The sequence below is a fragment of the Cololabis saira genome, chromosome 6, assembly GCF_033807715.1.
Source record: "Cololabis saira isolate AMF1-May2022 chromosome 6, fColSai1.1, whole genome shotgun sequence".
NCBI classification, from domain to species: Eukaryota; Metazoa; Chordata; class Actinopteri; order Beloniformes; family Belonidae; genus Cololabis; species Cololabis saira.
In genome coordinates, this window is record NC_084592.1 from 13252279 (window position 1) to 13273718 (window position 21440).

Below are 21440 nucleotides of genomic sequence, written 5' to 3' on the forward strand. Positions count from 1 at the left end.
CCACCGTAGCAGCCTGACACTTCAATCAAGAATAACAAACATATTGCCCTTCTGTGATGCTCACAGGTTCAGTTAATGGCCTTGTTGAGACTTAATGTAAATGTGTGGATTGTCCTCGTTGTTCCTTACAGACTATCGTTTCTTTTTTAAACAAGATTTGCTCTTGTTTTTGGCTTCTAACAACTCTTAAGGGAAATATCAGGCTCTACAAGCGTCTAAACTACTAAACTGTTTCTGTCTGAATGAAAACAGTGAATTCCAGGGGATGAAAGGAAAGAGGTCGCTGTAACTGATGGGAAAGTGCACGCTTGGGCCAGATCTCTATATAAAATAGCTCATGCTGCATCTTTTAACAACGTCATTTTACACAATATTGTAGATCATGTACACTTTTAAATTGTCAAAAAAAGTCCTTTTGAATCAGGTTCTTGCTATGAGATTGTGTTTGATGTTGTGTAAGGTTTGTTTCATCTTACAAAGTTGGCGTAACAAGGCAGGCTTACGCATAACAAACACGAACGATTATTCCCTGGACTTCATCTGCACTGTAATTCAGCCCAGCAGCAACTATGCTGTCAGTACAACATGGCTCCGTCTGCTTTCCTGCGCAGGGCTGGACGAGGAAAAGGCTCCATGCTCGGGCCTTAAACAGACCAGCCTGTTGTGTTCCCATACGTGCAGTTTAAAGCAGCACACAGAAACTCTAATCGTGTTTAGCTTGATCGGCAGCACAGAGGTCTAGTTGGTCTTGAAGTGCCGTCCAGGATTACTTTTGTTTGGTCTGTTACTCTGACACTCATTTTCTCTTTCTTCATTACTTTCTTGCCATGGTGTCTAAACTAAAGTCATCACTGCTGACGTGTGACAACGTTTCATATTTGATATGTAGCTGTCAGAAGAGACAACTGAGGTGGGAGTACAGATTTACAGAGTTGGGTTTTGATGGTAGCAGAAACAGAAGACTGAGCTACATGACGCTTTGGAGAAGTACGTATATATTCCTTTGCATGAATCTGAAGCTGATATTGTAACAGGAAAGTCTTTTTGAGCAAAGGCGTCTACACACCACATGATTCCTGCAGTCGTAACACATCATTACATCCTGCGCTGTACGACTTCAATCTGCCTAATCTTGGGTTGGACACCAGCAACAGAGTGGTATCAGAGAGTGTACGATGATGCTTCTAGAGAGTCCGGCTACTATCTGATGCAGAGGGATGTAGGACTGTATCATCCACATGTGTTCTGGTAAACAAACATGAATATGAACTGGTCTGTACTAGCTTTATGTGTGCCAAAAATGCTATAAAAGGAGAATGTGGGCTCGGACATGATTTGGGGATGAAAGTTTGGCAAAGGAAGCTCAAGGTAACTCGTAATACAGTAATATGACCTGTGTGTGATAACCTTCATAGTCACACTTCATTATCACAACTCCACCAAAACAGATTCTTTCTCAGAGTCCCATTAAGCTTGATTTCTTTTTATGTTTTGCTTTCATGTTTTTTGAAGGAATCCTGTTGGGTTGCATTAATGCGTCCTTTCGAGTTACATTTTCCAGGATCACTTGGAACGAATGTCAAGCGAGATTTCAACAGCATGAATAAGAAGACGATGGTAGTCAGGACCTGTGCTGAAGCCCGACCCTGGGAGGGTCGACTCACACAGGTCTGGTCCAGGCTCAACAAGGACGATGGTGGCTCCTGTGAGCTACCTGTGATAAACTTAGATCAGGCAGCTGTTGAGCACCAGAGCCTCGGAAGCCCAATAAATAGTCCATTATGTGTTTTAGTATTGTTTCCACTTGCGCATGTGCGGTTTAAGGACCCTTTTACAGCAAGCTGACAACGTGCTGTTGAGCTTCTGTGAACTTTTCCCTCTCTTATCTTTTTAGTGCATATCGTAGCGTACGCTGTGTCAGATTCTGACGATGTGTGTGTGTTTTTTCCCTTTTTTCTCTCAACTAGTTTAAAATATTGATTTTGTGTCAGATTCATATGTCAATGTGACTTTAACAGTGTCAGTCTAGACGAACCCACCTAACTGAGCTGTTGAGTACAGAAAAATGGAAATACTGAAACTGAATAGTCAATTTCACTTAAAAAAAATCCATTCAACAATACATAAGAATACTTTTGTTTTGCAGTTATTTCTTCTTGTGTAGGCAGAAACATGATGTCCTAGTTGAGAGTTTTAATGCAGTGTTTGGTTTTTGTTTATATGCATTATTTTTGACAGACTGAGAACAAAGGGAAGGCATCGGGGGCCCGGGTGTCGCCTCTGGTTTGGTGTACAAAACCCTTAGAGACTGAAACCTGAGAGGCCAATACAAGTCGGAATAATCTGTAACTTTAGCACTGTGATCTCACAGCAACTGGGTTTGGATGCCTCTCTGTGGAGTTTATTCATTTTTTTGGGGGTTATTTCGATGTTTTATTCATTTATTTTTTTGCTGTTGTGGTTTTGGAAGTGATGTATAATTGTGAGAGCAACTGTCTTTATCTGTGAGGCAGCCGAATCACGCAGGACGGCAAAATCTGGAAGCGCCAGAGTCTATATCATGCCCAAAAGTTATCGGCACCCAGTCAAATCAGTGGCCAGGCCGGCCACAATGCGAGCAAAATGAACACAGCAAGTGTAATATGATAATATGAATGGATAACCACTGTAAGTTTTATACATTAATTACATGGTACAATGTTGTCAGTCAAAAACTGTCATTGTGGCTCGCTTGTGAACTTGTAGAGTCTCTGGCCGGGCCAGCCCAGGAATAGTGGCGGTTTGAACTGGCTTTGGCATCTACAGTTAAGGATTCTGATTTTAGCTTTAAAAACAGAACAGAAGACGGCAATAAAATAATTTGTTTGTAAGGTAGATGCATTTGCGGTTTTACCAAAAAAAAAAAAAAAGCAAATGCATGTGTCTTCCACACAACACACTCTCCTGCTGAGTTGTTTCCAGAGCTCAGAAACACTGTGTTTGTGGCTCTGATTGGTCGTGGTCGTGGGAGGGAGCGTGATAAGCACCCGTTGGTGCGGCCCCGGTGAGGGCAGGCCCACGGATGGTTCTCAGACCCTACGTCTTTCTAGATGTGGGTCAGACTATGTTGCCCTCTAGATACGCCCCTGTCCTGCTATCACATGTACTTCTTCCTCAACACGTTCACAGATTTTATCTTTATTCTAATGAGGGGCCTCATGTAAACTTGTGTGATTGAACAGTGTGAGCTAGAGTTTATTACTCCTTGGATTAGATGCCTTTAAATATTCTTTAAGAATCCAAAATTCAGTTGAAATTTCTTGCAAGACTTTGACACAGCAGAGTAAAGCTGTTCAAGTTCAAATAAACACAGTTTGTTCTTTTAACTTCACCAGACTTTTTTTTTTTTTTTATTAAACAAAGTCAAAGCTTTGACTTTAATGAATTCAGGAAGTAACGCTGGGTGTCCTGTACAAGGTCATCTTAATTGAGTCTGCAGGCAAACTGATTAAATCAGGTCATTTGCAGTAAAAATACACACATGTAACAGACAAATGAGATGCTGATTGTCTGCCTCATCTCTTTTAAATATCAAACTGAGATAAAAGAGTGTTCTGAAGTGATGGAAATTAAACACACATGGGTGTAAACACAATTCAGAGTTTGGTATGTGAGGATTGCAGAAGATCAGTGGTAGATTAGGTTTTTATTAAAACACAGCAAACCGAGAACGGATGTGAGGCTATACAGTACGTAACTCAAAACACAAGCTTGTTTTTACTCACCACCTGATAATAAAAAGGTTATTGATAACACAAAAAAAGATCCAGCACATATGTTTCGTTATGATGATTATGATGAGATTTTTTTACTTGGCCTATTTGCAAATATTTTCCCAGGTTTAAAAGCAGGTAAAATACATTTTTCCCCCCCATTTCCCACCTTGCAAACCAAACGCACATATTTGACCCCGACTCTGCCCTCGTTTGTGTTTAAACACTCCGCTGGCAGAGTGTTGCAGGGTCACAGAACAAAGCAGCAGGTCAGAAAGATAAGACTTTATTTACCAAACGGTTCAGTGATTCTGCTCTCAAACGCTCAAGAACGCCTCCACACCTCGGCGCTACGCCGCGCAACACCTTTGCTCCTTTAATGGCTTTTCGATGAAGACCAGCGACCTCATTCACTTATTAGTTGTACACAGGAGAGACGGAGCCACATAGATGAGTGGCAGATGGGAGTAAAAGCCATTTTTGAGAAGATGTGAGGAATGCTTTCTCGGCTGAAAAGTGAGTAAAAAAAGCACCGTAGATAGATGAAGTGTGTCAACTGGATCAATTCCTAACTATAACAATACGGCATGGAAGTGCAGTGTCAGGCCAACTTCACATCAGCAGCTTAGCATGTGTGTCATGTGCACGGCTGCACTGCTGCCTCGTGAGTGCATGTGTCCATCTCCACTAACTTCTGTGGTCGTGCCGCTGCCCAGCACAACCTTTGGCTTTGTTAATGGCCATAAATACGAGGGGGTTTGTAGTCCATGGTTGAACTGATTTCACCACGTGGAGCAGATTGTTGAGTAGCTGGAGGCTGAGACTCACTGCACGCTAGTCACATTTAAAGAAAAAGCTCATGTCACAGATGTCGCAGTCATAGCCCACCTCTAATTAGCTACACACAAATAAACACGACAAAACCAGATCAAGAATGATTTGTTTAGCTCAATGGTTGTTGATTTAGTTGGCTATTGGGTTAAAAATTCGCCGGATCTTTCAGCTCTTTATGTTTGTTTTTAATCAATTCCTGGGATTTCATAAGAAAGTCACAGAGCATGTGCCGACAGAACCTGTGCAGATATGCTTTCATGAGTTGTGGACGTATCCGTCCCTGCGTCCATGTGCTGCTACTCACTCGTGCATCGTACTCCAGGACAAACGGAGGGATGTCGATCTGCTCGGGCTTGATGCAGGTGAAGAGCTGCTGCAGGTTGTCCAGGTAACGGACCTTGTCTTTCAGGCCGGACACGCTGAAGGTGGTGAAGAACCACGTTGAGACCTGGATTGAGTTTGCAAATGAAAAAATGAACACTTTCATCAGTCGAGGACAGAGTTTACTGTTTGTTCTATGTTACCAAGATATTAATCCTGTTTTAACTACGGAAGGAAAAAAAAAAGGAAAAGAAACAGAACACAACCCTCTGAAGAAAATAACAGAACTAGATTAACTCTAACGACACTTTAATGGTCCGATGGAAAGTTTCCAATCAGATCAAAAAGTTCTCGAGTTCTTATAAACAATAAAGAAACTGAGACAAACCAGAACATACTCAGGGAGTGCTTTTCTGCGATGACAGGGAAATATTCAGAAGGTTTGAATTTTCTTCTGGATCAGAGTAAGCATTCAAATACATGATGTGATCAAAATGATCCAGATTTTCATTTGGGAAGTTTTAGACTTTTCCCAAGGGCAAAATTATAAAAACCAAGACCATAATGCTGATGGTCAAGTTGTTTCAATTAGAACACCTTTGTTGCAGCCAAAGTTTGCAAGACTGAAGCAGATGAAGAATGCGCCAACAGACTAATCACGTCAGGTTCTGACAAGTATAATCTCTGAAAACAGCTCTCTGAACACAAACTGTTAAGAATATGTGGGGAAAGAACAATATTTTTGGGCATAGGAAGCTTTCCGGTTTGTTTGCTGTCCGACCAGCATTGATTAATCTCGTCTGAGTGAGATCTACTGTCGTCACGGCGAACGGGTCATGTGGAGAGCAACCGAGGTAGAGCCCGCTGGCCCAAATCAAACTTTCAAAACCCTCAAACATTTAGTTTAGTGTTTTAAAATCAACTGGCATTCAAACAGAAATCGGAGAAAAGGAACCAAAACTCTTAGCCAGGATATCTTATCTGGAAGCCCGGAGATATTAGCTATTGATCCAACAATCAACAAACAAGCTGATGGGTTTGTAGATTATATGAAACACAATCAGGCATAAAACGCATGTGCTCTTACGACATAATAGATCTGAAAAAGGAGATACATCTATTTATTTATTTTTTGCCATTTTAACCCATCTAAATATTAAACTGGATGAAAAGTGGTAGAAATGTTTGTGTAATTTTAAAACAATGGAACATGGAATGAATGAATAAATGAATGAAAGAAAGCAACCACCTCTAACAATAATGCTGTTATTATTTGCTCCTCTAAAGCATCAAGAACAGGTCACTGTTGAGAAACAGGACTCATCATATTAACACATTCTGGAAACGATACAGATATCAGGAATTTTAAAATAGAAGAAAACATTGGATTCTTACCTTTGAGCGAAACGTTGGATGCACAAAGTAGAAAGCCTTCAGATTCTTTTTAAACCTGTAACACATAAAAGGGCAGACCTATGACTGAATTGTCAGTGAGGTTACCAATCCCTTTGAAAATAAAACACCATTTAATAAAAAAGAAAAAAAAAAAAGGGAAGGGACTGGATAGTGATTGGGAAGTTATTTTTTAGCAGTAACTATCAGCATTAATGTCTGTTCAAAGAGGTTTTTATTATTTTTTTAATAAAGTCACCGGCTCTGAAGCTGCCGCGCCATCAGTTGACTGCAGATGAATTCAAAACCAATGACGATAAGCAAACTCCTGAAGATGCTCGTTTACAAATAAATAAAAGTCTCCCTAGAGCTTCCGTGATGCTAAGCAACAAGTCTATGTTGTTAAGGATTATTTATTTTTTGAATCAAGATTACTGAAACTCCATGATTTGGTTAAGTTACAGACACTCACAATCATGTACAGCTTAATGTAAAGCATTAGCAGAAAACTTACAATACATGTTTACTTTCAGTTCAAATAATGAAGATAGTCGTAGAAAATTTAATTTCAAACATTTATTTGCCCGAACAACTTTAAAGCAGATGAGCGTTTCAATTGTTGGAATTAAGTTATGGAATTCATTACATTATGATTTAAAGGGCTGTATAAACATATTTCAGTTTAAAAAGAAATTTAAAGAGAAAAAAATAGCAATGTATGGATGAAATAGTCAAAATGTATAATATATGCGTATGGAGACAGACAATCTATCTTTGATTTTTTTGTTTTTCTTTCCTTGTGATGTTAACTGAGTAATTGTGCAGACCATCTGTTATTATTGTTCAATTTTGTTTTGAGGGAGGGGCAGGTATAATAAGATTTTCTTCTTCCTGCTCCTTTCTGGTTATGGAATATGCTTTTGATTGTGTTGTCATTTTACTTGTTTGTTTTTTTTGTTTGCATATTTCCATGATTGGAATAAATAAAAATGAAAAGAAATGAAAGGATAGAAAAAGACAAGACAACTCATGAATCTTCCCAAAAAATACCAAGACGGGCGGCAGTGGCTCAGGTGGTAGAGCGGGTCGTCCAATGATGGAAGGATTGGCGGTTGGAACCCCCGTATGAATGTGGTGGTTGGAGATGCCGCTGACGCAGATCCACTGCCACGTTTCCACCAGTCTGCCCCGGGGCAGCTGTGGCTACGCATGGAGTTCACCACCACCAGTGACTGAATGATTGTACCATTATGAGCACTTTGAGTGTCCAAGAAAAGCACGATATAAATCAAACCCATTACTATTATAGAGTCAATGCATCTTTGTTTCCATTGCACATCGTTATGAATGTACAATGTTTGTTAACATCACTTCAAACAAACCTTTCAAAAGCCTTGACATTTATGCAGAAATAGCCTACTATATCCAACTTCTCATGCTAGAATTAGAAGATATGACTTTTTTGAACATAGAAAGTCAGTGTATCCAGGAGTGAGTTCACAATGCTATTATTAAATCACTTCAACCTGATGATGTTAAAATAAAGGGCTATTTTGGGATTTTATATAGTCTCATCTTTGATCTGACCACAGGTTCATCCAAAGTTAAAGTTTTTACACTCCTGGGTGGACTGCAACAAAAATGTGTAAAAGATTCTGGTCCACAGAGAACTTATTCTAAACAAGTGAGGTTTGGAAGGTTTCCTGAGTTTTCTCTCGGTGCTACCACAACACCAGGGTCGCCAACATTAACAGCAGGAGCAGAAGTGTATGTATGTGCAGGATTTCCTCCTGACCAACCTCTGACATTTCTAAAAACATCATGCACTCAAATCTAAAAGAAGTTATGCGTCCTAAATTAAAGCTCTAAAGTTATCCCTTATTATGAGCCTCAACGAACCCGAGCAAAATGACTTGAGTTCTCCATCTCCTTCACCTCCTTCCTCCTCGAGTGCAGCCTCTCCTGGCCTTTGCAGGTTGCCATGCTCCAATGAAGTATCAAAACCACAAACAGTGCAGAGGTGATGTCCCCAAACTGCTGTCAGGTCTTTACTTGGCAATTATTCAGTTACTGGAGGAAACCGCAACTTCTCCTTTTAATTTTTCTTCCCCAAGATCAGAGAACCTCAACATTTTCATACGGGTATAAGACCATGTGGGCTGAAATATGAGAAACTTCGAATAATTTTAAACCTGGCGTTGCCCACACTGCATGTACAAACTGTCCCTTTAAATATATCATTTCAGAAGGCATTGTCACGACTCAGAAAGATTCTGCACTGAACAGCACATACTTGGCTGCTCATTTGATAACAAATGGCGGTTTGGGCCTGGCCGGGGAAGACTGGTTCTGTTTACAAAGTACAAAACTGTCATCAAACTGTGAAGAGCTTGATCTTTAAACTAAAAAAAAAAAAAAAAGTGCACCCTGGTCCGAAGGAAACAGAAATAACAATGAACTTCATAAGCTCATCCATCTTCAGTAGAAATCATCAACATGTCCACACTGAATCAGACCGTTTTGGAAACTTCTGTGTTTAAATCTGGCTTCAGTCTGCTGCTTTGGTCATTTGGAGCCAAAAGTCATCTGTAGCCAATCAATAGCTTGAAGGGATGCTCATGCAAATAAACCAGGCCAGGGCCAGGGCTTCTCTGCCTGCACCGGTCGCAGAAAAAAAGCTATAAGCTTGAGAGGTGAAACCAAGAAAAACTACCTCAAAATTAGTCACCCATTCCAAGAAAAGAGTGGAGGCATGAATAGAAACTGTTGGATAACATCTACGGATGAAAGTGGTTTTTATGTGTAACGTGAGCCCTAAACATAATTTGAAACACATAAAACAGTTTGTACAGCTTGCCTTGCTGAGCAGAATGAGCACAGCGAGTACCCAGAGGAAAGGCTTTAAGTCTTTGTGGGGGAAACTGCTTTAAAAAGGTGCTTTATATTCAACAATCCGCTGAAACTCTTTGTATCCTGGAATTAAGAAAGAGACATCGCTGCCCACTGCCAAACTCAGCTCCCAGCTAAATTCCACATCTTTTAGAAGAAACAGGTATATTTTTCCAGTTCGACTCTGAGCGGAAGCCAAAATGCAATACGTAAGGCAAAAGCTGAGGGTTATGGGTTGAAACCAAGCACAAGCTTGGTTTTAGGAGTCCATGCTGGAGGTTTAAGGCCCCTTAAATAACCCTGGCAAACGACTACCATAGAGCCTCAGCCTTACAACTATGTGATGAATCATTAAAGTGTAGCAAAATGGTATTTTAGACAAATGAATGGGGTTTCCCTGCTCGGATGAAAGGAAAAGCTGACTGTAGGTGTTGCATTCATATTTAGGTGGGACTGCATGCCATGCAGCCCTCTCCCTCTCTGCAAGCTCCATTCTCCACTTTCGTCACTGCACTGTTTCCTGAAACCAGAAGGTAACTGTGACAGCATGAGAGCATTTATTACCTAACATGTTACACAGAAAACACGTAGGAAGGCTTCGGTGAAACCAAATGAATGAACAAAGGAAGCAGAGAACAGAAGAGGGTCAGCAGGTGCACAGGGACTGTGTGGAGTTTCCCCACTGACACAGGAAGCAGGGTTGGTTCTGATCACTGAAACTAAAAAGAGAGAAAAACGAGAAGAGCTACATATGCCCATGCAGCTCGGGAGGTTACGTTTTTATTCGTGTAGCTCCCAATAAAAAAACAAAAAAACAAAAAAAGTGAAATTAGTTCAGCACTTTTGTCTGATTTTTCTTCTTTCAGATGTGTCAGGAAAATTAGAAATCAGCTCCATTACATGAACCACCTCATTTAAAGTTAAAAGTGGGTGATCATCAGACCTCAAACGCTGGAGATTTTCCCGTATTGCACAAGCGAACCGTTTCCTCAGAGATGCATCAAACACACTCAGTCACTGGAAACCCAGGCTGTTTACCCAAGCAGTTGTTCAGAAATATCCATCTGCTTTCTGTTTGCCATATGAAGGGCCTATAGCGCTTAACATATTGGATGTCAAAAAGCAAAAATGAGGAAGAAACAGAAAAAAGTTCAACTGCAACCTGACAACAGCGTCTGATGAATTAAACTCCTAACTGGAGCCAAAACGTTCCTCTTGGACAGTAAACCTCAACGGTGTGTGCAGGAGACCGACACAGCACCAAGACTAGGGCTGGATATCGGTTCAAATGTCAAGAATCGATTCGATTCCGATTCTTAATATTCAGAATCGATTATCATGATCCGATTCGATATTGATTTGGCTTAGTGTTATTTAAAATGTTTTTTGAGCTGTTGCCTGAATTATATGACTGTAAAATAACTAGTGAAATAATAATTTCACAATAATTATTGTGAAATAACTAAGAAATAAATAACTCAAACAGGCCTTTCAATATCCATTTAAAAAAAAATTCTATCTTTAGACATAAAAATCGAATTTTAGGAATTAATACGAGAATCGATTTAGAATCGGAAAATTGATTTTTTTCCAACACAGGCCTAACCAAGACCACGGTGCTCGGTAAAAACCAAGATGCTGGATACTTAACTGGTGCAAAGCCTTTTAACGGGTGGCTACCCAGCTGCTGGAGGAAAATAACAGCTTCTCATTTTGACTGATGAGAGAGACTGTAGAGTTCCTGATTTTCCATCTGACAGGAGGACGAGATCATAAAAACTGAACGACCAGCCGTCTCGGGGGAATTCAGCGGCGACAAACATATCATCACCTACATTGCAGTTCTAAACTCTTCTCTAAAAATATCAGCAGTCATTACAAAAGTTTTTTTACCCATACTTGAGGAAAGTACAGTTTTCTAGAAGAACGCAGTAAGCTCACACCTACGTTTACAAAGAACTGCTGGGTAATGACCCGCAATTTCCTCTTGCCATATAAAAAGGCCAGCCTGGCATATTTGGCACTTAATCACTTAGATGGCAAAAAAAGATTTAAACAAGCTGGAAACTGTACTTAGAAAAAGAAATCAGCTCATCAGTGAGTCCATGAGGACTGAGGAGAATCGCAGGTGTCACTTTACATAACGTACGGCTGTGGATCTGCTCTGATGGCTGCAAGGAACTGTAAACATATCCTGTTTTTATGTGAAGATGTGGCTCAGAGTAAACTGGATGAAGATATTTATCAGTGGTGAAACTCCCGGGGGAACAGGGGAACAGTGCAAACATCGTATTTACCTGATAATGCTGTACATGATGACACACATCCTCTAACATCCCTATGACCTTTGGACTATGACAAGTTTCATCCTGACAGCTGAGCGGCTCTGCTTACCAGGGAGGGGGTGGCCTATTGTCAGATTAGCATGTTAATTACAATTAATTAATTACAGGCATATTTAGCGCGTTATGTTTTTTTAATCGCTTCATCTATTTTTTAATCTCTAATTTTTGCTTTTTCTGTTTGTGAGTTGCCTTTATTATGAAATCTGTGTTTATGTGGTGGGTTCTTGTTGTGATTGAGTTGTGGATGGAAACAACGGTCCGTCCCACCTTGAAGTGGACACTGATTGGCTGTCCCTGTGTGTGGGCGTGGTTAGCTACGCTGGTAGACTCCCATTGTAGCTGGACAGGTGGGGGGGGGTGGAAGAGCATGTGACAGTTGTCAGTCCAGTGAGGGGAACTTACATTTCTAAAACGCCCCGACGGCACCATTGATAAAGGTAGAGTGATGTGTGTTTGTGGAAAGGACTTTGCTCACCACCGAAGTAGCTCAAGTGTAGCCACATAAACGCAAAGCACCCGGTCGCGAGCGCAGCCGCAGCTAACGTTAGCAGCAACGATGTTGCCACAGCAAAGATGTTGCCACAGCAAAGATGTTACCACAGCAACGATGTTAATACAGCAACGATGTTAATACAGCAACGATGTTACCAACAGCAACGATGTTACCAACAGCAACGATGTTACCAACAGCAACGATGTTACCACAGCAACGATGTTACCACAGCAACGGTGTTGCCACAGCAACGATGTTACCACAGCAACGGTGTTGCCACAGCAACGATGTTGCCACAGCAACGATGTTACCACAGCAATGATGTTACCACAGCAATGATGTTGCCACAGCAACGATGTTGCCACAGCAACAATGTTAATACAGCAACGATGTTAATACAGCAACGATGTTACCACAGCAATGATGTTGCCACAGCAACAATGTTAATACAGCAACAATGTTAATACACCAACGATGTTACCACAGCAACAATGTTGCCACAGCAACGATGTTACCACAGCAATGATGTTGCCACAGCAACTCTGCTCCACTAAACTCGAGGAGAGCACCAAGTGCATGTGTACGTCTGCGACCGAGAGGCTGGTGAATGTTGTTCCCAAGTGGATGTAAATGGCTAGGACTGCATCCGTTCAAGTCTGTTAAAATAATAAATAAATGACTTTATAAAGCCAATTTTTGTTGTTATATATTAATCTTTTCATCTGCCACAATAATGTAATGAATTTAAAGGAAAACACCTCAAGTTGAGGGCTTTTCTCTTTTACAGAGCTTAATTAATTAATCTCTAATTTTTTTAATAGCTGGACAGCAATAAATAAAATAAACAAAAAACTTGTTTTCTGAAAAAGATTCCTAGAGAAAAAGATTCCTAGAGTGACGTTCACTCCATCATACAAAGGACAGGTCACATAATGCAGGTTACTGCCTCACAACCATCTGACCCCTACGTAGCAGTAACACCTATAGACGTATTTACACAGGCCGACTCACACACTCATTTAGATCCAGGTCTGACGCTGGGACTGTAACTCTGGGGTTTTTCATGAAACTACACTGACGTCTCTGATCTATTTTGGCTAGAGAAAACTTAGTCACTCAAATTCATGTCACACTTTTCTTAGAATGGTCATAAGTTGGATTTTTTCAAACAAACGTACAGTACAGACATTCTCAGAATGATCAAGAAAAATCATGTTTTCTGGAATAAATTGGTGGAGGATGGTCCTGTTAATGAGCCCATTAATCAAACACAACACAGGAGTGTAGTTTACAGAGACAATAACCATGATGAAAACCTAGTTAGGTCTCAACATTAGGGTACATTTTATTCATACTGTCTTGTGAAATAAATCCATTTTAAAACATTTTTCTGCTTAATTCTTATAAATCTGGGGTCCGGCGTCACATCCTCCGTTTTCATGCTTTTTCAGTGTTATGTTGTTTTATAAAATGATTAAAGGCCTGGCTCTCCACTTATCCAAGTATTCAGACTATCCACGCAGTACTTTCATTGTGTTTAGTCTGAACCCGGCTGGATGAGGAGCATCGGAGCACATCTGAAGCTGCTCCAGGTCCGCACTCCAGTCCGACCACTCAAGGACTTTCACAGTTTTCTTAGTGGGTTTTCAGCTTCAGGCAAAGATTTGTATGTCAACAACACAACCTAAGAACTCTGAAAAAGGCTTCCTCTGGGGTTGCATGAGATATTCTCTCAGCATCCGTACCACTCAGTAATATGTGGTTGGAATTCTTCTGTTAGAACGATAAAGGCTGCTGTGCTTTTAAATGCTGCAGAGATTTTATTGTAGCCGTTCACTGATCTGAAAAAAAAAGTCTTTCAAATCTATTCAATTCAATTTTATTTATATAGCGTCTATTACAACATCAATTGTCTCTAGGCGCTTTCCAGAGACCTGGTACATGACCCCGGAGCAATTATTACATAAACAATGGCAACCTTATTGCAATCTATGGATATTTCTCTCAAACGTATGTCATGTTTTCTCTTCAATAAACAAACTTATAGTGGGTGAAGTCAAGTCAGGCACATGCTGACTCCAGACAGCTGAAAGCTCATCTATGCTCGATGCAGAAGACAAATATGCAGATGGATGCCGTGATATCTCTGATGGTCCAACAGACCCCCACCATCTACTGCGCTGCCTCTTTTTATGTCACGTATGTCATGAAGAAGAAGCAGTTTCAGCAAACATGGCAACAGAGGAGATCTTGATAACATACGCTCTTAGAAACTACTTCTTCTTCGTCTTTTTCTTCTTCTGGTGTTTTTGGACAGTTGCTTTGTAGAAGTGCATTTCAGCCACCAACCGGTGTCTGCAACCAACATCAAAGCGTGGTAGTGAACTCTGAACTCAGCACCGCCTACTAGTGGAAGAGTTGACCCAACAACCAAGGCAACGTAAAAGACGCATGGAAGTATGTGGAGCGGCGACGTACGGCAATGCTGGTAACGGATGTAAGGGTAATGGATGTAAGGGTAATGGATGTAACCACAGCAGAGACATGTGAAAGCTCAGCCACAAGTATTGGTAAAGGTCATGTTCTGTTGAAAAAAAAAAATTCCCAAAACTATTTTAGTTGTCAACAAGAATTAGTAGAAAACTGATTGTTTTACTTGATTCATTATAAAGTGAATAAAACAGAGCCTGAAAACCAAAGCTCTGCACAGTTTGTCTCTAAAATCGGACCACATGGGGGCAAACAGATTAGAAAAAAGAGACAGGCAATACTGTAACGAGTGGAAGGGGGGGGGTCCAGCATGTCTTGTAACACCTCTTTGTGCCTCTAGAGGTGCATTCTCATGGTGGCTTCCACCCATGGATGTATTATATAACTGGATACCGGATCGAAAATGGCCGCCCATTCATTTCAATGGAGTTTGCTCACCCAGCGCATCCGCCGAAAAAATTTCTGACTTCCTGGTTTACTTCCTGGTACACGGGCCCATAGAGCATGCGCAGTTGAGTCACCTCCCATGATGCTCTGGGGCCTCCCATCATGCCCCGGGGCAATGTGAACGAGCGCTGCGCGCTCTGGACAAGCGCTGCGCGCTCATGAGTCCTTCAGACCGGTAATGATAGATGTACACAATGAAATTAGGGATTTATAGGGCAAATCAACCGATGCTGTTCTCAAAGTCATGGTTATAGACTATACATGGTTCATTTGTGTGTTTTTTTTAATTAAAGATAAAACGAGTCATTTTTATTTAAGATGAGACACCCCAGGTTAATAGGCTAAAATAGGGTAAAAATGTAAATAGCAGGTATCACCATGAAACTTCCCAAGTTTATTACTTACATTAAGACAAATATTTTTTGTATTACAAGTTTTGTCAAGTATTATGTTTAAATATGTCAAATATTATGTTTAAATGTGGTTAATTTACTGCGTTACACAGAGGCTACGCCGTAGGCTCCGCGGCTCCGCGCACCCTACGGCGTAGGAGCCGCGGAGCCGCGGACTGCCCACTGCCCACTGCCCTGCGGGCACTGCCCGGCTTCGCAGTGCCCGCGGAGCTGCGGAGGTGCAGCTTCCCCGGGAGCACTGTCATAAAATAAGCTGAGGATTAAGGGTTAAGATGATGTTAAACACATGACATCTAAAACTCCACGGCACCGTCGCAACAACTACGACACATCTCTCTCCCTGCACGTTTGCTCAAACCTGATGGAGGTCAGTTTTATTGTGAGGTGGGGATCTCACGCCACAAGCTCATTTTGTTAATATTGACCCTCATTTAGTCCCGTGCAGGGCGCTGCCTCCAAATGAAAGAGCAACAGAAGAATACATATTTGAAGTGCGTTAGGTGTGTGTGTGCAGGAGGATCTCAGTGGAAACACCCACACCTGCGCCTCCGCGGAGCCGCAGATGATCTACAGGATCATTAGAATGCTTATGAATGTGGTCGAAAACGCAGATCTTCGGTTATGTGTGGATGCAAATGTTTTTATAAACGGAGGGGGGGAAATATTCGTTTTTAAAAATACCCGGCTACGTGTGGACAGGGTCTTAGACTTGTGTTATTCCTGCCTGATATCTTATTTTCACAAACCATACACCGTTGGCTACAACGGAAATGTTTAAGTACAAGAATGACAAACCATTATTATTCTTGCTATTAAACATTTCTGTTTGGTGCAAATTGGCAATGCAATGTGTTTCTGAGTGATTATTCCGCCGAACGGCTTAGTTTCAGCCATCCTCGTTCCCGAGACACACACGACCGCGCTTTGCGAGTGCACGGCACAGCCGTGACGTCACGCCCAGAAAGAGACTTTTCTTTGACTTTTCTGGCCGTTATAAAACATTTTTGACGGATATAAAGTCCATGACTTAAAAATATAGAATACAAAGATTAGTAATTGCCGGGGATTACAGCTGGAGGTGTCCTGTGAACAGTTTTAGAGGCTTCTCTTTTACTATTGCGGTCTATGGGAAAAAAGCTTTCTGGGCCCCATGGGATTTTTTGTTGCAGTACCGCGGCTGGCCACTGGAAAAAATCGGCGTGCCTGCTGAGCGCGAGACTGGGGGCCTGCTTCCACCACAGGCTCACACATGGACTTTCTGGTGATATGCTGCCCCCATGTGGTCAAAGGTGGTGCTGCTACTTTCTACAGGTTACACGTTTTTTTTCCCTTTCTTTTTTACAGGTCCCCTTTTTTTTACCCTCACTTTAGAATACATACAATGTAATGAATCGTTTTTCCTCATAATTATCTGAATTGAGGTATACATCACTGGCACTGAAATATTTAAGTAAAAGTGCAGTATGTTGATGATTTGTAATGAAGATCACTGCAGACTCCATACTGAACAATTTTTCAATTCAGTCTTCAATTCTGGTCCCCGAGGGCCGCTGTCCTGCTTGTTTTAGATGTTTCCCTGCTTTAACACATGACTGTCATTAACAGAGCTACGCAGACCTTGATAACAAGCAGGTTTGATGCAAGGAGACATCCTACATGCAGGAAGGCTGACTTCGAAGACTGGAGTTGAAGACCCCTGCTCTAAACTATAAACCGCTCATTTAAAGATCAGTGGTCGCATCCAAAAAAATAAGCTTCCTGCTGCTGAATATGGACAATATTTCTGGATTTTAAATTATTTGCAGAGAGAAGTCAGTCAATGGATGACTGAGATAAGAAAACAAGGATCAACAGATTGCATTACAAAAAAAGAAAAGAAGATGTATTTGAAACTTTTCTTATTCGTCAATAGTACTGGGTTGCAGGTGGTTCTGGCAAATTAAGACAAAAAAAGCACCATGTGAGCAATGTTGACCAAATCATACCAATTCTGCAGCCAATTTCAAACATAACTGGACGACAGGGAGACTAAGAGCTGCACCCGCTCCAGAATATTCTTACTTATGAGTCCAAGTGGGAACTAAGTCATTTCCTCAATTAATTGGGCTTGTATTTGAAATAAAATTAAGTTTATTTAATAACCCTACATGGATTGATGGAAAACCTTTAAAAAAAGCCAAAAATGATGCAGCCGTACAGTTTTGAAGGCAGGTTTAGACTTCAGCTATGAATGTACAAGTGCAGTTCAACCAGAAGTGAAAAATGTCAGACTGACTTGGTGTCGACGATGTCGTAGAGGTTTTTGAGGAAGTCGGAGTCCAGATGGTTGTGCTCTCCGGTCAGCGTGTGGAAGTAAACCACCACATACTCCTTCACCGTGATGTGATCCATCACATGGATGAAATACAAAAGTGCCTGCACACAAAAACACAACATAAGTGAGCAGCCCGCCAACTTTTTACTTACTCTATTTACAGTGTTAGTTGAATTTCACAGTGGATTCATTTATTTTGAGGTCGCTGTGTTTATAGGTTGTTTGTCAGTGTGTTCTGTCCATGTGCCGGCAATATCCAAGGATGTCATCAGGAAACTGTTACAGTGTTGGCTTAAACGTCTAGTTGGACTGGAAGATAAAATTAATTTGGTGCTAACAGTTGAAACTGCTGTGATCTCACAAAACACACTTTTTTGCCAGTACTTCTAAATTGTTAAGTTTCTGATAGGATCCAAAGGAGAAATGAAAATACAACTCTAGATCAGATGGATAAAAACTGTATTTTAACTGGCACTTTTAAGGCTGTAACTTTGGTATTTTTGCTAGATGAGGACAAAAAAGACGTGTCAGCAGGTCTGTTTGTGAAACAGACATTAACCAATAAAAGTATAATATTCTCTTGCAAAATGCACTTATTTCTTTTGAAATATTGGTTGTATAAACACTTAGATTTGGACACTATCAACACTTCCTAAAACAGCAGGTGTTTTAAATGGATAAACATGATGCAATCTCACACCAAAGCATGACACAATGTGCATGAGGAGGCAGACGTGCAGTGACTGAACTGTGTCTGTTTGTATGTTGTCTTTGTGCACGTTTGCAGACAGCCATATGTAAAGAAATTCACAAGAAAAGAAAAAAAAAAGCCAACACTCGTGATGCAGAAAAGATGCAGAAATAGTAATTTGCATTTCATTGTGATATATGGACTGGTTGTGTTACCTTTTCGACATCGATGAGGGTCACGGGGATGTTGCGTCCAACCAAGACCATCACCGTCCTGCCACAGATATCCACACCTGGAGACACACTTTACATCTCTTAAATGTTTTCAGCATGTTTCAGAAATACATTAGCTGGGAGTTTATACAGCATAATAAAGATTTTGAAAACAACTAAAAGGTACAAACTCATACATAACTGTATGGTTATGTATGTGAGGAAAAGTCAGGAAAACCAATTATAATTCAGTGCTTTTCAAAAGAAGAGATCCAGCAAAAGGATTAGTTATACAGTTGTTCAAGTAATTTGAAAATACAAGAATCTCCAGCAATACTGTCATCTATACATCAACTATAAATGAATAATCTTCAGCAATCGATGATGATCATATCAAAAAGTCACTTTAATCCTACACTGAACAAAAACAAATGTTTTTTTGAGAAATTAATTTGTCGAAATTTTCTGCTTCTCATCATTTCTTTTAATCCTAAGTTATTTAGTGTCATTATTGTCATCTTTGCCATAAACCTTTATTCAGAAAATATTCAAATGACACCACTGCTGGACTGCACAACAACACTGCCTCCTGCTGGTAGAGACGAACAACTGCACCCATCAGCTATGATAAAGATGCAAAACCAACACAGTGCTATATGCACATAAATTGGTGAATCCAGTCAGTGAATCGAAGCACGAGCAAGCATTTCACCTTAGAATATTAGTGATTGTGTTTTTGTTGAAGTAGTTCGTAATTAAGTTAGATATTTGACATTTTTAAGGTAAGTGAAAAGCATTTTCTGGCAGATGTTTGGTACATGCCAACGAGACCCACATCACCATCTCCCTGCTCTATTTCTGTCATCCTCTAGAAGAGGAAGCCTCACAATTATCTCACACACCGCAGGTGGTCTCAGTGTAGACACAGAAAAACACCCACCAGTATGGTATAAGGCCTTCAGGGCAGCGATGTCCGACAGGTCCTCCGCTCTCGCTCGACACAGCCACCGGCTGTAGCTGCAGGATCCAAACGCACCAGGAAAAATAGTTACACTTAATGCTTCATTTTGCGGTTACACAGCTGAACACACGTCATAATTACAGAGTCAAAATGTATCTTAAAAAAGCAGTCCTTCAAATACGCCCTCTACAGAAACATTATTATTATACTGCATCTGCCAAACCTTGAAGAGAGGATTGTTATTCATGAGTTAATGATGGATGTGTCAGCGCCCTGAATAATCCGCTAGAAAAACACTTCCTGATGCACTACATCAGTTTGGTAGTCACTCATAAATAGTACTGCCCTTCAAACTGGAAGTACAGCTGTGATACTTTGAAGCTTTCTATTTATTATTTTTATACGAATGTTTCTACAATGGAGGATGATTAACAGACAAACCTAAATTTGGTATTTTACAATTCAACAAGCAAAGAAATACTTAGCAGGAATAGGCATGATTTAACTTTCACCAAATATTCTGTGGTTGTTATTGAGGCAGTGATACTTTGACGGTGCAGTTTGATGAGTCCACTGAGCATATGTGGAGATCTGAATCATTTTGTAATTATGGGAAATCCAATAGTTTATGAAAGTTTTGCATTGATATGTAACTATCTTGTTTTAACCAGCACAAAAATACGGAGGAAACAATGTACCAAGCCGTTTTCCAAATGTCATTAAACAACACTTTAAAGAACAAGTGTAAGTTTCATCAACTACTGTCAGGTGGTGGGATTTTAAGAAAAAAGTGTTAAAATAACTCTTTCTTGAAATATCCATTACTAAATCACATGATTTCATGAATAAATAAAATGTGTCAATTAGGTATAGCCTTACAAGAATAAATTGGAGGGGAAAAAGAAATATATTAAAATTTGTTTTAATCCATTCAGACAACAATAAAAAAAACTTCTGAAACCTTCATATAAATGTTCATGAAAACATTTAATTTCTCAGCCTCTAAAGAAAAATTAAAGGGAGGTTAAGTTATTTATGAATGATGTCACATCTGTTGATATTTGAAGCGAAATATAACGAAAAAAATGGAGTCAGCTCCTCTGCTGATCCCTGAGAAAGCACAGCCCAACAGGAACCGGAAGACTGTTTTTATTCTGTACATTGAACTCATCTCAACCCAGCAGATTGTGAGGAGATTTTCCCTAAACGTGAAAAAAAGTGTTCTGGGTTAGAAATTGTGTAGAATTAAGCAATTCTCTTATTGTATATCACAATAATGACCTTTTCTTGAAAATGTTGATGTTACACACCGATTGCCCTGGACTTTGACGGTAATAATGGTTTAAATGGAACAATCACGTCTTAAAAGTTAGTTGTATGTTGGTACAGAACTTCTCCAGTACTCCTCTGTCATTTAAGTGAATTAAAACTTAATGAAGACATTCTTATCCATTGTCGAGTAAAGACAGGAATGTCAGTAAATGTTCCTTCAGAAACCTCCTTGTGAGACTAGATTATATGTTCATTTTCCATTTGTTTGGACTCTTACTTTCTCTGGTGTTGCTTCTGCATGGCTGCCTCCGACATCTGGCCCTGTAAGATCTGCTTCCGCTGTTTGTCCACGTCACCCTCCATCCGTGCAAAAGCGTGGTTCCCCACACGATCCAGGTCCAGTTCCAGGCTGTCTTCTTCACAGGTATCTGGGCAACAAACAGATGATATGTATTAACTTAGTTTACATCCACTTCATTAGCTTCCAAACATTCAGAAGTTACCGGTACAGTTAAGTTTGATGCAGCGATCTTAAGAGCATACTCAATACTCAATACTCTACTCTTTGCAGTCTGTCCAACAACACTTCTTACACATCAAAAAAATAAAATGAA

General features: G+C 40.4%; 1 protein-coding gene across 1 annotated transcript in view; it reads right to left on the reverse strand.

Annotated features, from left to right (window-relative positions):
- gdap2 (ganglioside induced differentiation associated protein 2) overlaps nt 1-21440 on the reverse strand; it is a 50060-nt gene that overhangs the window by 10105 nt on the left and 18515 nt on the right. The window contains exons 8-13 of the mRNA XM_061723312.1: nt 21104-21254; nt 19534-19610; nt 18597-18673; nt 17652-17791; nt 6303-6357; nt 4891-5034 (exon numbers count right to left, since the gene is read on the reverse strand). Coding sequence (XP_061579296.1) covers nt 4891-5034; nt 6303-6357; nt 17652-17791; nt 18597-18673; nt 19534-19610; nt 21104-21254 — 644 coding nt within the window. The remainder of the gene's footprint in view (nt 1-4890; nt 5035-6302; nt 6358-17651; nt 17792-18596; nt 18674-19533; nt 19611-21103; nt 21255-21440) is intronic.